The sequence below is a fragment of the Ischnura elegans genome, chromosome 10 (assembly GCF_921293095.1).
Source record: "Ischnura elegans chromosome 10, ioIscEleg1.1, whole genome shotgun sequence".
NCBI lineage: Eukaryota > Metazoa > Arthropoda > Insecta > Odonata > Coenagrionidae > Ischnura > Ischnura elegans.
Window position 1 is genome coordinate 241,982 of NC_060255.1, and position 16,309 is coordinate 258,290.

Below are 16,309 nucleotides of genomic sequence, written 5' to 3' on the forward strand. Positions count from 1 at the left end.
TGAAAGTTACAATAGTTTGCGATACACTGCTATTTGAATGGGATTATTCAAGTTTAAATAAGTTTTTTTAAAGTTTTTAATTAACCCATAATTGCTACGCAACTGTTGAATGAAGTCAGCGCAAATGATCCCAGTTGTCGGCCAAGTTTTATAGTTCCGGCATTTATCACGTTTCATCACGTCTGGTTTCCTTTCAAACTCTCGTATCAAGTTATCGACTACATGATTATTGTCAACATTCCTTCAGGAGTTCTTGCATTATAATTAATACATAGCTCGATTGCTCTAAACACCTACGTTCATATCGTGAATCTTTTCGCCGCTGATAGAAAACGAGATGACGTAGTTCAACTTTCCGACGTTAGTGGCGTTCTGTCCCGCCACATTCAAATTCTTCCCGAAAATAGTTCTCATTACGTCTCTTTCTCATGGATTTTTAAATAAAAATGCGCGAAAGGAAGCCAAACGACAGTTTTTTAGGGCTGATATGCGCGATTAATTGTTTTAGTACGGAAAAAAAAATTTTTAGTCGGCACGTCGTGATGCAAATGGCGGGAAAACGAAAAAAACACGGCGTAAATACAGGGTTCTATTTACATTGGAGAGATAGGAAATATGACGGGACCCTGAAAAAAACTTGCAATTTGCGGGAAAACGTAAATTCCGATAACGCAAATACGGGGTTTTACTGTAATTTGTAAAAGGAGCATTTCAATAGTTATAAGTGACCGTAATATCATCGTAAATTTTTCCTCAAGAATACATTTTGGGAAATCGATGCAATATCGATAAGTAGATTAATTTAGTACATTTATTAGTATTTACGTAAGGCAAATAGAGGTCAAAGCTGAAAATATGATGAGATACAGTGATAGATGTTTATAAAAGTATATGCCACGTATTTATAACTCAATATTTCAACTGTGCTCTTTGGCTGAAACAAAAAAATGGCAATTTTTTTCCGGAGGAACTGGGACTGCCTACTGGAAAATAGGGTATTCAAAAACATTTTCTTAAAAAAATAAAAGTTGAATTTATGGTTTGAAATATATAGTGTATCCATTTCTAAATAAACAAAGGATGCGTAGCGATGTGAAATTTTTAAATAATATATACTGTTCGACAGAAATTGAAGAAAATCTTTTGGGGTGTCAAAGACACCCCACGCGACCATTTATGTTCGGAAAATGGGCGCGACTACCGCCGGGTTAATCGGTTTTCAAAAATTGGTTTCGTAGAAGAGGAGTTCATTCATTGGGGTTTTTCACTACACCCATGTCTCGTATAGCGCAATTTTGATATAGCGCAAATTCGTTCTTCAGGGAAACATTGCAATGCAGTGTAGCCTAATCAAAATCTTAAACGCTCTCATGATAAAATGTGAACTTGCGCTAAGTGCACACAAAATTGCAATCTTTTACGCATATTAACATTATTGCTCGCCTCAAATCTTCTTTTTTGTTTATATATTAATCGAAATCCATTGCTGTGCAATGGCCAAAAGTATTACTCGTCATTGGGTCCAGATAGCCGGCCTACCGAAGTAATTTATCTCGTCTCCTTAACAGAATGGTAATAAATAATTTAGATCATTAATCAAGCGTGAGGCTGGTGGAAATGAGTTTCTTTTTAAGCAATACAGTTTGAGATGTATTTTTGCCGTCATAGGATATCGGGCGATTGACTTCCAGGTGGAGGGTCTACGCTATAGCCTTCAAGGTCATCAGTATTCACGGGGGAGAAATGGAGCGGTGGCCGAGTTGCATATGAATCAATAGCATCAACACATAAAAGGGTCCGCTATAGAGCCTCAAACACAATGGCTTCGCTCCCTCCCCGCAGTCGTAGGCCTTCTGCGTCTCAGGAATACAGTTCAAAGGTAGAAGGTGATTTAGATAGAGCCATACAGAGTAAAAACCAAAAGAATATGGCAAAAAATAGGAATGCGTGTAGAAAAATCAAGAATTTATCAAGAAACACCTTAAACCTAGAAGAAGTCAATTGCTTTGAAAATGGAGAGCGTCAAAGCGATATTGCTTGGAAGTTTAAACGCACGATGCCTTATTCTTAATAAAGACGAAGTTAAAACATCAGTGACCTCAGCCGCACCAGCTTCAACCAAGCGGTCTACACATACGGAAAGTTCATAGTGAATCAGTACAAAAAGACGAGGGTGGTAATCGCTCCGAGACATTCAGTGAAAGCTCCGGTTGGTTCCAGAATTTAAACGGCAAGCAGGTATTTTCAGTGCGGCGATATCAGGTGAATCTGCAAGTGTTGATAGCGCAGTCACCACAACATTTTCTGATGAGCTCCAAGCTGTGATTGAAAGTGGCTCCTTTCCCCTCGACTAGTTTTTAGTGTTGATGAGACGATATTCTTTTGGAAAAGAATGCATTCTCGTTCATTCATTTTCAGGGAATGAAAACCTGGGTCAGGTTTCGAGGCATTTAAAGACTGTTTCACGTAGCTGCTAATGACTTGGAGGACTTCAAATTAAAATGATTTATCATTCATTAACTCCGCTGGCTATGAAATGGCATTCAAAGAAGCATTTTCCTGTCATTTCAATGAGCAACAAAAGGGCCTGGGTGACACGATAGTTGTTTTTACACTGGTTTGAAATATCGTCAACTGTCGGCAACGCATTATGATCCCCTGAGATAGCAGATGTTGGCCCACCCACACGACAAGAGGGAATTTCGAAAGCACGTAAGAATTTTTTTTTAACGTGAATAAAAGTCTTTGAATGCAAGCATACTATCTTTAAAGGTGTTTAAACTATAAACATTTATATAAATAATGTTTTCTAAGGCTTTTTATGGGAATATAGATGTTTTAGAGGAAATTCAATGCCCAAGACCTATGCTACCAGGAATGCATCCCTATCTTCCCAGTGTTAAAACGCTCTCATATAACGCAAATTCGTATAGCGCAAAGATCCCAAGGAACGCATCCCTTGCGCTATACGAGACATGGGTGTACCGTGTTTACATAGACAATTGGCCGGACCAATAGCATTTGTTCGTTGAACGGAGTTCTTCGTTCAGCGGGAGTTCGTTAATGTGAGGTTTTACTGTATTTTTTACTACATCTTTCACATAGGCTTCACGATAGACAAGCGCATTGTGGGGGCCCCTAAGCTCTGGGCCCAAGGCAATTGCTGATCAGCTGACCTAGTCAGCATTTGTTCGTTGCATATCGGCTGACGTGGTGATTACTGCTGACCTAGTCAGTGGTAATCACCAGGGGCGGTTTGGGCTGGTCGCTCAAGCCCCTCTGTTTTATGTCGAGAGGTATTTTGTTTTGCAATCAGTCAACAGCCCTTATTTTGACCTCTCTGAGCACTAAAATCGTAGATGCCTGTTCAAAAAGCTTTCTGAAAGTGAGATATTCAAGTTAAGAGATGGCATTTTCTCTTAAAGGTCATATCACATGGGGCACTTCATTTTTGCAGGTTAGCACTGAAAATGTTTGTTGAAATTGCAAGAATGCATGCTCGGGATTAGAACAGAGGTTATTTTGCCGTCTCGCATCCACGCATCCTCACATTTATTCTAGCAATACTCCTCTATACACGACGAAATATTGATTATGCCTCGGTGTGTACGTAAGATTGCACAATTACGTGCTCCTTGTAAAACGGCCTTTAGAATTGGAATAAATCACTGGATTAAACATGTGTTGTAACAGATTGACTCAGTATAAATATCATAAAATGGCCTTATTTCTCAAGATACTTAGGAAAGTGGTTGCGTCTGTTGCTGATTGTGTTACATGTGTTTGTCTTTGTTGCAGAGGACTTGTTCTCGCTGATTGAGGCCCACGAGGGGCGTGCGTTGAAGCTGTACGTGTACAATACTCAGGAGGACGCTTGCTGTGAGGTGACAATCACGCCCAACTCGGGGTGGGGAGGAGAGGGGAGGTAAGTGAATATTCAGCACTCTCGCTAACAGCCTTATCACAAAGGTCTGGCTTTTACGAAGCAAATCGTTTGTCCCAGTGTAGGAGCCAATCCAATCTATAGTTAAAGAAACGTCATTAAGAAATTTAAGTTGTTACTAAATCTATAATCCCTGCCCCGTGCCTTATTCATGAAGGCCTCGATTTTGTCGTATCCTCGACAATGTCGAGGGGGCGACGTTCAAGCCTCTACGTTTCCGTAAGTTGCAATTTCACAAAGCTTATTGTCGCTGTTTTGAGGCCACCCTAGGCAGAATAAATATCGAGGCGACGTAGGCCTCGACAATTATTTCGAGTCTTGTTTATACTCTATTTACAAGGATAGCAGCTGACGTATTTAGAAACTTACAGTTCAGTAGCTGACGTACGTATGATGGTGATCACGGTCTTATTTCATATATTTAAGAAGGCAAAATAGGTATAATGATACATGTATGGTTGTATAATTTAATAATATCATAATTCCAAAAACCGAAGTTTCATGAGGTTGTTTCATAAGCTATCACCTGTGTTATTTTCTGTGAAGAATCGTTATTAAATATTCGCCAACACGAATCTCAGTCACATTAGAACAATATTTATGTAGCGGATTTTACTGCCCCTAAATTTGTGGAGTTGGGCAAAACTCATGAACTCCCACTGACTGATTTAGGGTTGTGTCAAGGTTCGTGTTGATTTCGTGATTATCATGGGTTGTGTTCATCTATCCGATGCATGTTATATGGCTGTGTTTTCTGCTGTAGGTGATTGATGTAGCAATGTTGGAAAGGAGGAAAATCTCTGTAGTAATATCGAGAAAATGGTAACTTTATTGAGGGTTGTTTTTTATACCTAGACTATAGCTCGCCAGCATGGAAACAACTTACAGCTGTAGAGATAAATGAGTGTGCTTGTTTTGAACTGTAGTAGGTGGTGGTTCTCTTTGAACTTGATAATTTATGGAATACCTAGTTCTCTAAATGCATTGTACTTATGTGTGGATAGCATGAGATAAATACGTTTACATATTGTGCATTGATTCATAATATTTTGGAGCCAAACATCACATGCATCATTGGTACTTTCTTGTTATAACGTGTTGAATATGAATTATGGTTTTCATCGTGTAGCAATTTCCTGATTTTTATGCTTCTTCATGACCGTTGCCATATCATAAGTACTACTGTTTTAGTGCTACTGATTCTTTCCCATGAGCATGGTAAGTTATCATTCCTTAACACTTTCAACGCGGCGGTAATTTTTTTAAGTTTTGCCGGTGACTGAATTTTAATTCTTTGGTTTTAGATGGTTTTGGTCTCATTTTGAATAGATTGTTCATTGGAAGTTACGAAAAAATTTTTTTTTTATGAAAAATCGCAATTTCAAATTTGACGACGATCGTCGTCCGACGTCACCGGATAGCACAGCAGTCGTGTAATGCGTGGTTGCATAACCGAGCCCATTTTTCCGATGACTTTTTCTTTTTACCGTATGCCATGTTCTGTCTCTAATCTGACATGTCAATTGAATATAAATTGATCCGTGCCGTAAATATTAATTAGCAAGAACGTTGATGGCTGTGTAATATTCGAATTTCTTAGTCGTTGATAGAGAATTATGTGGCATGACCTTTTCTATTTCAACTTTTTGAATTTCTATTTGAAGGAGCCGACGAGGAATATATCTTTCAAATCAAAGACGAGGTGGGAATTTAAAACAAATAAAGATGTAAATTTCATATATTTAAATTAACACTAAGAGGACGAGAGTTTCACCCCACCTATAAGGACGGCTAGTGTTCATTTAATCACAAATTCCTTTTATCGAATTCAATGCCGTTTTTCTACCCATTGACGGTGTTATTGTAATATTGTTCAAATCCATTCTTTAAAAACTTATCTTAGCATTAACAATGGTATTTCTGTTGAAAACTATACGTAATTATTATTTCTGAAAATAATGAGTTATATTATGTTCAGTTGTCATGAGTCTCAAAGTAAATTCTCTCAAATTTCAAAATTATATTGTTTTAAATGAAAAAAAGGACCTGCTCTAACCATTTATCTATGTATAAAAAATGATTTTTCATTCATTGAAACTAAAATGTATAAAATATTTCGAAGCATAATTTTTCAGACTCGTTTTTATTTTTTCGGCGCAATTTCCGGGAAATATATTTTTGCGTTGAAACAAACAAAGGAGGAATAATACAGAGAAGGAGACGACATTCCAAGTGGATACAAAAATTGGGTTTAGACGACAACTTCCGAAGTGCTAATCACCCGAACCCGACCCGGGTGCTGATCCCTATCTTCTAGGAACTTGCGCTAATGCTTCTTACCCGTTCCAGGAGGGAATACCAAAGTTAGGAAACAATAGAATTTTACATCTTTCGCTCTTCCTCTGCACTCCCGAAAGGAAACAACGGTTTTCACCAGGTACATGGTGGGGGGACCGAAAACCAGGAAAAATAAAAAATATTTTGAAATTATTATCATTTAATACTTAAATTTTACATAACATTTAATAATGGAATACATAATATTTAATACATTAAATCATGGAGAGGACTAACATTGAACATTTCTATGAAATGCTTCAAAGCATGGCTTCAAGCACAGGGGTGGGCATCCCTCACAGGCGGGGCAAAAATATGCCGTCTCCTTCCTGAACCCTCTAGACTAATAGAACGTGCAGCGTCGTTGAGGGACACGTTTTCGTTTTTGGTCGATGTCATGTGTCTCCGGAAAGTGCTTAGACAATCCAAGGACCCTGGAGGCTAGGCTGGGAGAGGAACGAGGAATAGGTTCGGAATATGACGGACTGATTTTGTAGAGTCGATCAGACGATTGCGGCTCATCGCGACCAGGATTACTCGCAAAATGCAGAGCTTGCATGATCGCGGTGAACCTGTCCCTGCCAATGCATTTCCTAAAGCAAGGATAATTGAAAAGGGGGTCTACACTCCAATAGTCGGATATTCTACTCAATGGGCATTAGGCCGGCCCTTATTTTTCAGAATTTCGAAAAGTTATGTTTTCCTGGTCTCATAATGATCCAAATGAGGTTTATATTCACGTGTTAAAATTTGGTTACTTTAAAATAATGGCAACCCGTGCCCCAAGGGCCCTAAGTACTAAGGACCCTCAATTGAGTTTTTTCGGATCAAAAAAATGCTATTCCTAAGTAAAACGTAAAAGTAAAGCCCTTTAGGGCCAATTTTCTGTTGGTTTTGACCTATCTCTAAGCGTTTAGGAGATATCGTCCGTCGTAAAGCAATCCCCCCCAGGGCGCCACCCCGCACAGCGGCACCGCTGAGGTACGGCCCGCACCACTTACTACAGACTTCCCCTCCACCCCCTCCCCTCCCTCGGCAAAGACTTTGCTCCTGACGACAAGATTTACGTGCTAGTGGTACAGTATTGAATAGTTTTGTTCATCTTCTGTCATGATTAATGTTGTTAAGGCCCATAATGTCAATTTTAACTCTTCAACGCCGTATTATGTACGAGTACTGGGTACATACCCCTTAAACCTTGATTTTTTTCCGCCAAACGGCCGCGAACCATTCCAGCAGGCTTTGTTCCATAGTGCTTTTTATCTACAAAATATTATAAGCATGCAAAATATTATATGCAAGCAATGTTACGGTCAACTTCAGAATTTTTATGAAGCATTGGGGCGACAATGTTGAACAACATGCATTATTTTCTTATTATGTCGATAAATTTGCGTAAATAGTTGTTGATAATAACTACCCTGTATAGAACATTGAAATAATTCAATCAATCAATAAGTCAATCTAGATGTTTCAGGATCAATAAATGGGAAATAATTTTTCAAGTTTCTTTGAATCCGATTATGTTTTGTTATGTGTGATTCTTTCACTGCCTTTCTTGACTGATTGGCAAATCTATGCGATTTTGTTGTACATATCTGGCTGCTGTCCTACCTTCCCTCAACACCTGGGAGGGGTACCGAAAGGGAACCCACGACATGAAACATTTCGGCCAAGTTATCAGTTATACAGTACTATGGTTATACCATAGCCACCCAGCACTCAGTTTGAAAACACCATCGTGACAGGTTATGCTTTGCGGTTGGACTGTTTTTTTATCGTAGTTCCAGCTTTAAATTTCGAACGAAGGATAGGAATTTTAAAATGTCAAAAGCTAGTGATACTGTTCATACCAGGGCAAGTGAATTCAGCTGAGAAGGATTTTATGTGAAAGACAGAGTATTACTGTGCAAAGTGGATAAAATATTTTAATTTGAAAGATTTGACACTTTGTTAAAGCTCATCAGTAGCGATACACATAAACGTGCGAAAGAAAGGGGACCCGCAAAACAACGGCTATCATTTGAACACACAGTCACTCAGTCAAAGAAAGCAAAGGAGGAGCTTGTTGTTGCCACTACAGAAGAATTTTTAAGGGCTTTATTTAGTGTAGAATGAACTTGACAATCCAAACATTCTGAAATGGCTCACAAAGCATACATATATGCACAAGGTGGGGATTTGTCATTTGCCGATTGTATTCGCCAAGACTATATTGAACCAATACAACTTGAACCATTTCCTTCATTTAGTTTTATCAGAAATTTTGTACAATCGAAATTGTGCTGAATGTTACATAAAATGAATAATAAAAGAATAAGTATACATGAAATGTGTATCACAAAATAATAAAATGCCTATAAACATGGGAAAATTGTAGCATTATAATAACACCGTCAAGATTTTCTATAACACCTAAATTATGTGGTTTTAAAAAGAATTTTAGCAAAAAATTAAATTGCTTTCACGGACCTCTAATCATGACGTAATGTGTCCTCTGTGAAACTAATAATAATTATTATTATTGATGAAATACTACATCATAATTCGTCATTTACAATGAGTTTGTTAAGGAGTTTCCATTTATTCCACTAGTCAGTCAGTCTGTTGTCTTCTCTTATTGCCTCTTAAATACCATTTCTAAACTGTAAGTAAAATTGATTTCAATACAATCCTCGGGAAACTATTATTGGGCGTAGAATACAAAGCAAAGCATTTCAATACGGAACTGAAAACAGGCAACTGATTTCTCGTAGGTGGCACAAAAAAGTGCTTTCATTCTGCTGTGAGGAACTCTATAGGAGTTTTCCCTTGAAGGGTAGAAGAAGCGTAGGCCGTGACACATTGCACATGCAGCTAATGTTAGGGGCCTTGAAGCTGGGTTGGACGACGCGGAAATGCTAGTCAAAATTCACTCCTCAGTCAACTGCCCAATTGGTTATGCAATATAGTAGTCCAATTTCAACAAATAAGTAAGCGCGTAAGAATCAATAGCCATGCAGCATCCCATGGACCTTGTGATAGGCATTGCGAAGTTTTAAGATCAGAAAAATGTTTAAAGTATGTGTGTGCAGCATCAAGTCATCCGTCACTGGGACTTGATCCGTGGAACCTCTGATTCTAATCAGTAAAGTGTCTGAATTTTAAGCATGGTTTGCCCTCTTTTGCCACCCGATAACGACTTAACTTTGCCATATAACACGCCCTCCTCTCCTTCCTTCTGAAACTTTTCCATTTCCTCACGCTATCTTTCCCACCAAGCCTCCCTTGCCCTCTTAGTTTCACGTCGTAATCGATTATTTAGTTCCCTATACATTCTTTTGCCCTGTTCTGTGTCCATGTTCTTCCACTTCCTCCTCTCCTGCATTTCTTTTACCATGTTCTCCGTTATCCACGGCTTCTTTATCTTCTACTGTCAACATAACCAATTGACTTCTCAGCCGCTTTAACTATTCCCATTTTAATATTATCCCTTCTTTCCTTAACAGTCTTCATACTTTCAATCTCCCTTACACTAATGTCCACTAGTTCCTGATATTCTCTCCTCATATTCCCCTTCAGTGCTTCCAACTCCCCTTCAGAGTCACCAATGCTCAATTGGTTGTACTCCTTTTTTCAGGGAAGAGATAGTTGGTAGGGTTTCCCACTTCCATTCCAACAGTGTTTTTCACGTGACACCATCTCGTGGACTATTTGTCTGGCTCCTACCCTTCGACCTGTCTGGTATGGCTGGCTCTACTGGGAAAAATTTAGAATTAATCCCACCAGTGCAGCTCTAGAGGTTATAGAAACACGCAAGCCTTTCCACGGCAGCAAGGATGTAGCCCAAGGGAAATATATTACTATATATAAACAAGATATTCTATGTTACTAATAGAATACATAGTATAAGGATCAATAAAATATAATATCCCTCAGAAAGCCGTAAAACTCACCATTTTGAACCATTTCTCTTGAAATTCTGCAATTTATTATTCTCTCACCTAAAGCTTATCCTGGTGGGTATTCCATACCCCCACACACCCCGGTATAAGTTACACCTAAACCCCTCCCCCCCACCAGCCTTAATTCCTAGCTGCGCCCCGGCGATGTATGTTCAGAAAGTAAGTTCCATATAGACATGATAAAAGAGAAATTTATTGCACATATCTCTACCACTCTTAAGGCCTGGTTACACGGTACATTAGAATGTACAAGATTCTGTACATTTTTCTGAATGGTTTGCTGAACAGATTCTTGTACATTCACATGGACAAGATCCACGGCTAGGTCGTTACACGGTACATTTTTTCGGACACTTTTTCGTACATTTTTAATTGTGCAACAAATTATTTCAACTTCAAATATAAACCAATGGGGAACATGCAAACTTTTTTAAAAGTACTAAAATAATAAGATCCTTGCCTCAAATGTACTTGCCGAAAATTCCGCGGATGAATAATGTTTTATAGGTGAGATATGAGTCTTTAAAAATAATCTTCATCGACTCTTTGACAACACGTGATGGAGCGTGCGCGCGTTACATCACGGCACGGTACCCACTGATGACAGACGGAGGAAGTGGATAGAAAAACTGTATATGTAGGCACTCAAAAGCAAATTTGGCGAATATAATTGCTGTTTTAGCGTCAAACCTGGGATAGGGTTGGGTTGCCAAGGCGTTGTTGAAATAAATAAAGGCGATTGTTGGGGGAGCTTTGGATTGTTTGAGGATTGTTTGGAAAGATTAAATTAAAATAGGTTGATCGCAGATTGTGATCTATGTGACACACCTACATTATTTGCGTAATGTGGTAAGTGTATTGCAGCGTGGACCTTCAATAGAAAAACGTGTGAAAACCATATAAATCGTGTATCCCATAAAACCGTATAAAGTGCTCCGTCGTCTAGTGCCTCTATTTACTCGCCGAAGAAGTTTTTTGCATGTGTTCGATAGGACAAAAATAAAAGGAATAAGTGGTGGTCGATCCACAGAATGGAGTCAAATACATTATCTATATTGTCAATGGGATATCCTCAAGGTAAGTACACTCTTAAATCAGGGTTACCGTGGGATTTTATCAAGTAACTTATTTCACTTTGTAAATGTCTCTATAAATGTACCTATCATTCTACCCATTGTAGGATCAAATTATAAGGAAAGTGGCTATTTACGAGAATAGGTAAATACTGATAACGTTCAAACCACGGAGAAAAATAAGGAATGTAATTGGCGGCCGGCCTCTCGTCGAAAGGAGCCCCTAACAAGGAATATTCATGAAGTGCAGGGTTCCCACTCAACCGTGAAAACCTTAAAACCGTGAATTAGCCGAGAATTTCGTCTACTGTGAAAAAACCTGGAAAAAGCCGTGAATTTCGTCCTAAAACCTTAAAAATATCTCAATCTTGATAATAATACCTTCCCAGAAATTTTCAACTTCGTTCGTGGCGAGCGCACTTCTATTCATTGTAGCGAGCATCGTCGCATGGGTCAGAAAAGCGTGGGAACGAATGTTGCCTGAAGAAAAAAAAACATCTTTTCCCAGCGCAGGCCTTTTCTCTCCTCCCCTCCTGAAATATGACACCACTTCTCATCAGCTTGTTTACTTTCCTCGACTGGCTTGGTTTCCCCTCCCTCGGTCACAGGATAGTCCCCCTTCTACCCAATTAGGCTTCCCACTGACTGCGGCGACCACTTTCGAAACTAAATCTAGATGGCATTTGTTTAGAAAAATTTGAACGTTTATTCAACACCCTCAAACCTGTGATTGGAAGACCGCTAACCTGGACAACCTGCTATGCGCTGTGGACACTACGCTCCTTGCGTTTGAACCGGGAGACAGCGAGCTTTCAGCGCGACGTTACTAATTCTCGCGCCTTGCGGCCTGAAAACGAGAGAAGATTTCCGCTTATGGCAACACAGCATTACACGATCTTCGCATGCGTCGACCTGGGCCTTGCCAGTTTTGCGTTAAAATGGTGAAAGTTAAAATAACATGTTTCATCAGGTATTTATTATGTCTTTATATATTTCAAACCGAGTGAATTATAATTTACCCATTTGCACCTATCTAAGATAAGGTTTTTTTTCCCTAACTCCTGAAGAAAACAGTCTTACAGTCGAATGCAAAATTCTCGACGTCAATCGGGTTGCATAATTTTCGTCGGAAAAAATTATGGATACCTGAGGTTGCAACCTAATATTTATAGCTATGCAACGAAAAAACAACGTCAAAAATACCTGAATAGTAATTTAGCTTATTTAATTTTGTGTTTAAGTGAAAAACTATTGCCATTATTGGCAGCAGGTGAAGCGTGCGTACCAATCAATTGCCGGGTGCACTTCTGCCGTGTCCGCGAGATCGCCTGCTTTCCCCCTGGGTTCGGCTCCGTTGAAGTTAGAGCTTGATCAACTTACAAAATTTTTGTGTGATTGATTACAATTTACCTAAATTTTAACCAGGGGCGGATCCAGGATTTCTTTCTGGGGAGTGGGGAGCACAACCAAAGCCGTATCCAGGATTTTGTTCTGGGGGGGCACAAGGATAACTCATGATACAAAACGAGCGCAATGATAATGTGACCACATTCAAAATCTTGCATATTTTTTAAGTGTCTGGGGGGTATGTGCACCCGTTACCCTCCCTAGATCCGCCTAGGATCGTAACGTTAAAGCCTCCATGCCGTCGCGATATAAACTGCTACAAAGTCGTTCCATTTTTCCCAGAACAACAGTATGAAGGGAACATGATTTGCCTCTCATTAGAGAGATCGATTCAGTTTTGGTTTCTGAGTATTACGATAGCAGAGAAAAGATGTCATTACACTGCCGCTTTCAAAAGAAAAGTTATACGGTGGAACCTCGATCTATCGTTTCAGCATTGATCGTTCGCCGTTTCTGATCCAAAATAAAGCTCCTTATAGGCAATGTAATATTTTCCCGCATCCATCGTTCCCCGAAGTATTGTTTCTCGCATTGATCGTTTGAAGATCGTGGTTCCGACGCATAATTTTCCCGCATCCATCGTTAGACGTAAATGAGACGAAATAAATACAATGTGTAATTTTTGGCTAATAACGAAAAGCACATAGTTGGAATCTTCCCCAAGAGATGGAACTACCATTGGGAGAAGCTTAGTGCCGTGGGAAAGTAACATTAGCGCATTTCCCAAGATCCGTTATCCTCCTCCATTCAGCATTCGCCTCCCCCCTTCTGACGTTTTCCTCTTCTTCAAAATAAAAAAAGGCCCCAGCTCGCGCAGGGATTGTATTACGAAGACCTTAGCTTCGAAAAAATATCGAGGTACGCGAGAACAATAGAAACGTGTTTCGCGCTCCACCCTCTTCTCACCCACTGACCTTTTTCAGCCTAATTCCTTCAAAGTTTCCAGTTCCTGGAGGTCAACTGCTGCACGAGTCCCCTATTAGCCAAAAAGGTATCTAACAATGATATTCAGCAATTGCTATTATGCTTTTATTAGATTGAAATGTTAGCCATTTGCACGTAATTAAAAGAAAAACGAGACCAAACGCGATGTATTTTAAGCAAGGAAATAGATGAAAAAATACGATGGTGATTTTTGGCGAGACGCGATATCGTCGTAGCTTAGCTTCTCGGCAGTTAATTCGGCATTTTGTCCCGGAAACATGATATCAGGTTGTTATCAGTTATCAATATACGAGCTTTACTATAAGTCTCACTTGTCAGAGCTACTGACGAAGGGATATCTTCTTAGGATTTTTGTTTCTCCCTACTAACAATCCGAATTCATCTGCTCATCTGGCGCTACGATAGTTAGAAAAGAATGGGTATCTTTAGGGTAAAAAATTTGATGGCGCAGTCATATGGTCACGCTTCTCCCTCTGCAGTATGCTCTGCGTACCCCCCTACGCGATAGCATCAGTTCCGAACTTAACCTCGTACGAGTGGTTCCCTACTTTCCAGGGTGGCTGGACTTCGAACCACCGAGGGTTTTCCATGTGGGTTTAATAAAGTCAGGTTTCATTTTCACTAGTTCAATTTTATTCGTCTTCGGACCTTGGCCACTCCGAAGAAACTATTGAGAACTTTAAGAGATGGACTGAAAATAATTGAACACGAAGAAAAGAATCCGGGCTAGATGCGTGTGAATATTGCAGAGCGCCTTGGGTTGTCCGCTAGCACATGACGGTAGGGGTGGGGGTAGAGTGAGCTACCCGGAGAAAACAAGTAAAGATATGAAGACGAAGATCCAGATGAGCGTGCCCCTGACGATTAACGCAACATAGTTCACGCTTTACACACTACCTCAATTATATTTAAAATACATTCATTAGACAGGAACAATTCAAGTAATAGACTATTTTTGGCCTTCGTCATCCATCTCACAACCAGTCACTGTGCCGGCGAATGCGGTTGTTTTAGGCACAACATGCACATTGCTCTCGTGAATACGTGTACTGGAAATGGTGTTTGATGGATAAGAATTTTTACATCAGACTGAAATCCATGATAGCAGTGTAAATTCCGAGTGGAGAGCAAACATTTTTTTAGTGAGTTGGCGTTTTCCTTCAGAATTTTGAAAGAGATATGGGTCGAATCAACAATATGACGTAGGTTTCTTGATAAAGTACTACTATTCCTGTTATTATCTTAAATATTTTTTGAAACCTTTAATTACTCGCCAAAATCTTGCGTTTCCTGGGACATAGGCAACCTAGCAAAAAATAAAGCATTGATCTTTTTTCCGCATTCATTTTATAATCGTAACGTTATTAGGAAAAAAATTTTTTCCCCTAGTGGAGTTCCAAAAAAGGAGGGTAGTCTTAGATTTGAGCTAATACGGTGTATGAAATTGTTTTTCGATTTATTATGTTCTATAAACAATTTTCATAAAATATTTTTCTTTAAATAAGAAAGAATCAATTTATTATATTCTATAAACAATTTAAATAAAATATTTTCCGTTAAATAAGAATGATTGGGGTGGGGGAAATTTGGTTACTGTGCAGTTATACTGTGTGTAAAAAACAATCTCTCGGCGAGGAATTAAAAAGGACCTCGGGTGTCCGGACAGAAGAAGGTCCGAAGGGTATTCGGCGTCGAGGCAAGAGCGCGGTTGGGCTGGTCCTTTAGTTGGCCCTGAATTTTGCAAACGATAGATCACGTCATAACAGATATCACTTTTCATTGCGGCGTTAACATTCACGGCGTTTGCCGCATACATTAATTTTCTGTTGATATACGGCCAGTGATTTTCTTACTGTTGGCTTATTAACGGACCGTGAATTTAGCGAAATTGTGACCGTGAAAACCTGAAAAAAAACCGTGAAAACGTGAAACATAACCGTGAAAACCTGGAAAAAGCCGTGAATTTCATTATTCAGGTAGAGTGGGAACCCTGGAAGTGTCTTTCGCTGATATCGTTCAAATTTTGTTGGATAGTAGTGTTCCATAATAAAGGCACATTTTAAAATTTTCTCTTGCCTTTAAGCCTTGTGATATAATAAACAGGACATAATAAAGGCAGTTGAATTTTAGACTTGAAAGCGAGTGTGTCATGATTTCTCTCCATCCTTCTCCTGTGAATCGGTGCATGCTACAGGAATATACGAGAAATGTAAGACTTTTGGCAAGGTAAATTCAGTACTTATTACTGCGTTGCCCATAACGTTTGCTGCATGTCTACGCAACACCTAAAAGTTCGACTCGTTTTGCAGTCGGTCTCGATTCAAAAACAGGAACTTGAGTAAATACAGCGTAAATAGTACTTGAAACTTATTTCCTTGTCTATCAAATGCTTATTTATGACCTTTTAACGATCATTTGGATCTCAATCTTGGACAATTCTCGCGGTTCAAACATTCAGCGCCTTTCCATCTGATCATTCCTTTTACCCATCCCTTTTCTTTTGTTCCACCTTTTCGCAACCAAAGAGTGATAAATCCTAAACAATCAAGACGTCAAAATCAAAATAACTATCGGAGCCATACATAAACAAAGAAGTGCCCATACAAGCCAGATGAACTGAATGTGTCATTTTTGTAGTCTGCCACCAGCAGCTCGATTCT

At 39.3% G+C, this 16,309-nt stretch overlaps 1 protein-coding gene across 1 annotated transcript in view; it reads left to right on the forward strand.

Moving 5' to 3' along the window:
- Positions 1–3,435: 3,435 nt before the first annotated feature.
- LOC124167096 (protein ANTAGONIST OF LIKE HETEROCHROMATIN PROTEIN 1-like) overlaps positions 3,436–16,309 on the forward strand; it is a 50,619-nt gene continuing 37,745 nt past the window's right edge. The window contains exons 1-2 of the mRNA XM_046544886.1: positions 3,436–3,457; positions 3,799–3,925. Coding sequence (XP_046400842.1) covers positions 3,436–3,457; positions 3,799–3,925 — 149 coding nt within the window. The remainder of the gene's footprint in view (positions 3,458–3,798; positions 3,926–16,309) is intronic.